The 6125-nt window shown below is 45.1% G+C and overlaps 1 protein-coding gene across 1 annotated transcript; it reads left to right on the plus strand.

Moving 5' to 3' along the window:
* Positions 1–2878: 2878 nt before the first annotated feature.
* On the plus strand, positions 2879–5871 carry LOC139351729 (uncharacterized). Its single transcript, XM_070993734.1, has 5 exons — positions 2879–2909; positions 3011–3073; positions 3434–3701; positions 3955–4268; positions 5855–5871. The coding sequence occupies exons 1-5, from the start codon at positions 2879–2881 to the stop codon at positions 5869–5871; spliced, it is 693 nt and encodes a 230-aa protein (XP_070849835.1).
* Positions 5872–6125: the final 254 nt, after the last annotated feature.

Genomic DNA, 6125 nt, shown 5'->3' on the forward strand with positions numbered 1-6125 from the left:
TTTTAGTAGTAGGGGTCTGTCAAACACTGGTCATTTGTCTTCAGTCTGTCACATGCAGCTTGTGCTTGTTGTGGCTGAGAAAACGCAGCTGCTTCTCCAAAGTCTTGTACCGCTCCATGGCTGCACTGAAACCTGACACCACACTGTTGGGCTACGTCTTGGCTCATTTGCATACTAACAGTTACCAATCAGCCAGCGCAGCAGGTAGTGTGCGTGCCTCACAGCAACAAGGTTGCCAGTTCGATTCCTGGGTCAGGCCCTTGTGTGTGAAGTTTGCATGTTCTTCCCGTGCATGCGTGGGTTCAGACCAAAAACATGCTCATTATGTTAATTGGTGACTCTAAAATTGCCCTTGGTGTGAGTGTGAATGGTTGTGTGTTTGTGCCCTGCGATTGACTGGCGACCGGTCCAGGATGTACCCCGCCTCTCGCCCGTTGACGGCTGGGATAGGCTCCAGCACCCCTGCAACCCTGAAAGGGATACGTGGTATAGAAAATGGATGGATGGATGGAAATAGAAAGAAATACATATATAAAAGCAATATAAAAAACAGAATATTAATACTAAGAATATATGTAAATAACAAATATACAACACAATAAAATGTACAACAATAAAACAAATATATATACTGAGCAATTGGATGTGCAAAATTGAGTTGGATGTGCAAAAACTGAAATTATACAGACAGTGAAACGTCCAAGGGCAATTCAGAGGGAGGAGTTGTACAGGTTGATGTCCACAGGCAGGAATGACTTCCTGTAGCGTTTTGGTGGGATGAGTCTCTCACTGAACGTACTCCTGTTTCGGGCCAGCACATCATGAAGTGGGTGTGAGACATTGTCCATGACAGTCTTTAGCTTATTCAGCATCCTCCTCTCTGACACCACCGTCAGAGAGTCACACTCCATCCCCACAACGTCACTGGCCCTGCGGATCAGACTGTTGAGTCTGTTGGCGTCTGCCATCCTCAGCCTGCTGCCCCAGCATGCAACAGCATAGAGAATAGCACTACCAACCACAGACTCATAGAAAATCCTGAGCATAGCCTGGCAGATGTTGAAAGACCTCAGTTGCCTCAGAAAATAGAGACAACTCTGTCTCTATATTGTCTTCGTGTCCCCTTTTCAGCAGATTTTTCCACTACTGCAGATAATTTTGTCAACTTGTAATGTATTAATTTTGTGAGTATATTAAAAATGTGCTTTCTCAACTTCTAAAATTTTGATTTGAGGGGGCAAGATATTTATTTGAGGGGGTGCTGCCCCCTCTTGCCCCTGTGTAGAGCCGGCCTCGATTCAGAGTTCCTTTCACTGGAACTAAGGGGCCCAAGCTCAGCTCCTGAAAAGCAACCCCACACCATAATCCCCCCTCCACCAAACTTTACACTTGGCACAATGCAGTCAGACAAGTACCGTTCTCCTGGCAACCACCAAGCCCAGACTACCAGCATCAGCTCATCAGATAGTGAAGCACGATTCGTCACTTGAGAGAAGGCGTCTCCACTGCTCTAGAGTCCAGTGGCGGCATGCTTTACACCGCTGCATCAGACACTTTGCATTGCACTTGGTGATGTATGGCTTGGATGCAGCTGCTCGGCCATGGAAACCCATTCCATGAAGCCCTCTATGCTCTGTTCTTGAGGTAATCTGAGGGCCACATGAAGTTTGGAGGTCTGTAGCGATTGATTCTGCATAAAGTTGGCGACCTCTGCTCACTATGCGCCTCAGCATCCGCTGAACCCGCTCCGTCATTTTATGTGGCCTACGACTTTGTGGCTGAGTGGCTGTTGTTCCCAATCTCTTCCACATTGTTATAATACGACTGACTGGTGTCTGTGGAATATTTACTGTAGCTTAGGAGGAAGGGTGGTCATCCACTGATCAAGAAGTCAGTGGTGTGTGAGTTCATACTGCATTTTGTTGTCTCTGTGTTGCACTCTGACGATGACAATGAAGTTGAATCTAATCTAATCTAAAATTTAGGAGCGAGGAAATTTCCAGACTGGACTTGTTGCACAGGCAGCATCCTATCACAGTACCAGGCTGGAATTCACTGAGCTCTATGAGAGCGACCCATTCTTTCACAAATGTTTGTAGAAACAGTCTGCATTGCTTTGGTGCTTGATTTTATACACCTGTGGCCATGGAAGTGATTGGAACACCTGATTTCAATTATTTGGATGGCTGAATCAATTCTTTTGGCAATGTAATGTATTTCCTGATGATTATGAACAACTTCTAAATCAGGAGTTCAACTTGAACTGATAATTGCAGTCACATAAAATATCAGCTGATTATTATTGTAGCTCTACCATGACTGTATTTCACAAAAGAGGAAGTCTGTTGAGACAGTAAAATCTGAGAAGTGACAAGAGCTTCTATCCACGTCATCTTTAGCAGCCTAGAAGTGAAAGTGGTTGAGTGACTGCAGAGGACAGAGTGGGACGACTTTCAGGTATTAAAGGAAAACATCATCCTTTCACAGCGTTCAGTCCAACAGGGTGGAAGATCAATTCTGGCCAGATTGCAATACGGACATCATTTCATGCACAAGAGATCACAGGCTCAATCCCGTCTCTGACAATCCATCTGGTCTGTTTCGCTGTCTTTGAGCGAAACACTAAATCTGTTTCATGTTTGGTGCATATGTTGAAGGTTGATTACCTAGCTTCTATCTTTAGCACGCACACTTATTGTGATCAAACCAGTGAGATTTCCACTGCAGCAGCTCTGCCTCACATGGATATTTCTAGATCTGCGATTCAACCCTGCTGCTGCATCAACAGTTGAAATCATCCACAGGAAGAGGAGGTTCCTACCTGCATCACATCTTAGCTGTATTTCAGCCTGGTGCTGACAGCCAGCAGCCAGGCATCATGGACGTTACAGCTCTCTGCAGCAGACTGTGTGAGTATTGAGACTCTTGTTTTACTCATTGGTCCATTTAGCCAGCAGACAAATATCTGCACACTATATTTGACAACAGCTCTCTTCATTTGTCTCTCCAGTGATGGTCGTGTTGGTCCTGCTGGTCACACAAGCTGACAACAGTTACTCTGCTGGAAAGGCTGGTAAGTAGAAGAAAGCTAATTGGCTAATGTGCTAGCAATCAGTCAGTCAGTGCTGGGCCATGCGAGACTCTTGACAGTTATCGTCTGTACTGAACATTTTTCTCTGAACTGTTTGAGAGCAGCACAAATTCCATGTGTGCACACCCCTGGTCAATAAAGTCGATTGTGATTCTGATCTGATCAAAAGTGTTTATGGACCAAGAGTAAATGATAGAGCAGACACTATAACCGCAGTCCTTTGAACACGAGCAGAGCCCCAGCCATGTTACTCTGCTGCTTGCTTGTCCTGTTTTTATACATGATGAATATTTCACTTGGACCTCGTCTTTAATTGAACTGCTTTCTGTCTCTGTGTCTCAGATGCAGCATTTCCTCGTGTTTCTCCAGACAGACTGCAGTTTTTTCAATATGAGACCATCAGTATAAGCTGTGAAGAGTTGGGTGGTTCGACTGAATGGAGAGTGATGAGGAAACCCAACCAAATAAATCCAACAAACTCTTCTAACTGGAACTCTTCAGCACCATCATGCACCATTGGTCTTGCCTTTAAAAGACACAGTGGAGACTACTGGTGTGAAGACGCAGAGGGAGAAAGGAGCAGTGCTGTCAGCATCACTGTCACCGGTATGTTTAGCAAATCATGGAGAGATTTCAGTTTATTTGATGCAGTAATGCACTAAGCTCATCTTAGATTTTGGAAAATACAGGAACGGAGCTGTTATCACTATTCTGCACAAAGTTCCTCACGCTCTTAACCAAACCTTCAGTCGGCTTATTGCATGGCTGATGTTTTCTAATGAGCATATGTAGAAATAATGTTTGATATAAAATATCTTTGTACCACATCGTTCATGGGGATTCGATGTGATTCTTCACTGCAGAAACCAGAACAGTCAGTCATTACACATTGCCGATTTCTTCAAAGATGGTTTCCATCTCGGGACCCAGTATAAAAGCAACGTGACCATCCAGAATGTTTCCAAGTCTGATGAAGGACTCTACAAGTGCAGCATCTCTGGAGCTGGAGAATCACCGGAGAGCCGGCTGACTGTTTTCCGTCGAAGTGAAGTCGGCTCGGAAGAGACTCGTCCTTCACACAGTCGCTCCCCCGATCTCCTCTTCCTGCTGTGGATTGTTGGATTTGTGCCTCTGCTGCTGCTGGTGATGGGATTACGTCTCTATGGGAAACACAGAGGTAATCACTGGCTGAATAATCTTCACAGGCATTGTTTTCATGAGCGAATGCAGCTCTGAATTTACTGCCCACACTGAGGTCTGAGGGGTGAGCAGCGTATGAAGAACAGCATCTCGACTCCAGAGTCGAAGGTTCATGTCCAGACTCCCATCTGTGGTTAGGTTTCAGTTCTGTTTATTCAACAAAAGCACTCGATTTTGGTTGAATATTAATGAATATATTGTGCCTCATGCACTGCAGGTGAGAAACATCAACCATTTCCCATCATACTGATATCTTATTGTCATGCTGGAAGTTTTCTTTGGAAGGAAGGTCTTAGTTTTCCACAATCAATTTTCTTTTTTGTCAATAGTCATTTAAACTTTGAATACCTCATGATTGTTAAAGAACAGCAATAGTTTATGATAATGGCCTCGAAGTGTTTTCAGGCCACAGCATTGATAACGATCATCTTAAAGGAACATTCAGCAAACTCCCTCTTGGTTTAATTATTCGTCATGTGGTTTTAAGTAACATCTAAAGTTATATACCATGTTAGGTGCTTGTGCACACATTGAATGGTGACAAAAGAGCTCAACAATGAAAAAAGAAAACAGCATGTGAGGAACTGACTGTTTTGGGGTTTTTATGTTTCAGTGTCAGCTGGTGACGAAGCAGTTCATCCAGACAGTGTGACATATGCTGTCGTTAGAAGCCAAAGGAGGAACGAAGGTCGTTTCTATGAAATTACTTTTACACTTCACTGTCAACTGGTATTTATATCCCTGCAGAGTAAGACTGTCTCAAGTCTGTGGTGCAGCATGTGTTGTCATACATAATATGAAATGCCTGTGAATATTCTCATTCATCCAGGTCATTGTGAGCTTCAGGGCATTCAATCGATCGCAACTGGACTTTGTCAGTTTGTCTTGGAAGACGTTTTGCCTCTCATCCGAGTTGGGTTCATCAATTCATGCGCATCAGACTATATAGGACAGCTCTAGTCTAATGAAATGGTGTTAGGTTCAAGTATTTATCCTCTGAGTGAGGCCAACCCCCAAAACCAAGGATGGTATCACTCTATTGTGAGGCAAATGATCCCCCATTAAGGCGGGGTAGAGTGTGACCCTTGGGTGTCAACGACAGTCGTCTGCCTCGTTAGTGTCCCACATAACATTGTCATTCCATATGTGTCTGTTCTTTTAGAGAAACTCAGGCGAATTTTTAACAAACACAACATCCCAGTACATTTCAAACCTGGTGTAGCAGGACAAATGGAGTGCCCTGCCCTGTCCTTTCTGCCCTCTCTCACTCTTGCTCGCTATTTCTCTCTCTCACACAGCTGGCACCTTAATTAGTAGGCGGCGCTGTGAGAGCAGTATACATATATACGCACTGGCACACACCTGTTACGTATCAGACTACTCAAGCCTGTGCAGTGGCGTGGCTCGGTCGAGGTGAGGTGGCAGCGTGGGACGCTTGGTCTGATCGTGGGGCTCTTGCTTTAATAGAGGGGGTCTGGCATTGTTGACGGTAAGCACGTTTCCCTCTTTGCTCGTCCCATCGCCAGCACACACCGCTTATTTGTCCGTGTTGTGTGTCCGCAGTACGCAACATTGTTTGACGGGGGCTGGTGGTGTTGCTCGCCCTCCGCTTGGGATCGGCTCATTGTGGTCGCTCTGTCCGTGAGGTAGGCCTGCGTTCTTATATTGCAGCTGTTTCTTTTGAGATGGGTTTTGCTGCAAGCAGTGACCACATTTCTGTCTGCTCCTAGCTGTCTGTGTGATGGTGATGACGTGTGGGCTGCCCTCATCGCGGCTCCAAATTCTTCTCCCCGCTTCAACTCATTAGCCAGTTCAGAGCCTCGGTGTGCAGCCC

Source organism: Chaetodon trifascialis, chromosome 23 (genome assembly GCF_039877785.1).
Source record: "Chaetodon trifascialis isolate fChaTrf1 chromosome 23, fChaTrf1.hap1, whole genome shotgun sequence".
Lineage (NCBI taxonomy): Eukaryota > Metazoa > Chordata > Actinopteri > Chaetodontiformes > Chaetodontidae > Chaetodon > Chaetodon trifascialis.

Excerpts from the sequence above, each read along its gene's own strand:
- LOC139351729 (XM_070993734.1), top strand. The coding sequence starts at position 2,879 with ATGGACGTTACAGCTCTCTGCAGCAGACTGT. Across the intron at positions 3,074-3,433 it reads TTACTCTGCTGGAAAGGCTG|ATGCAGCATTTCCTCGTGTT; the intron begins GTAAGTAGAAGA and ends TCTGTGTCTCAG. Across the intron at positions 3,702-3,954 it reads AGCATCACTGTCACCGGTAT|AAACCAGAACAGTCAGTCAT; the intron begins GTTTAGCAAATC and ends TCTTCACTGCAG.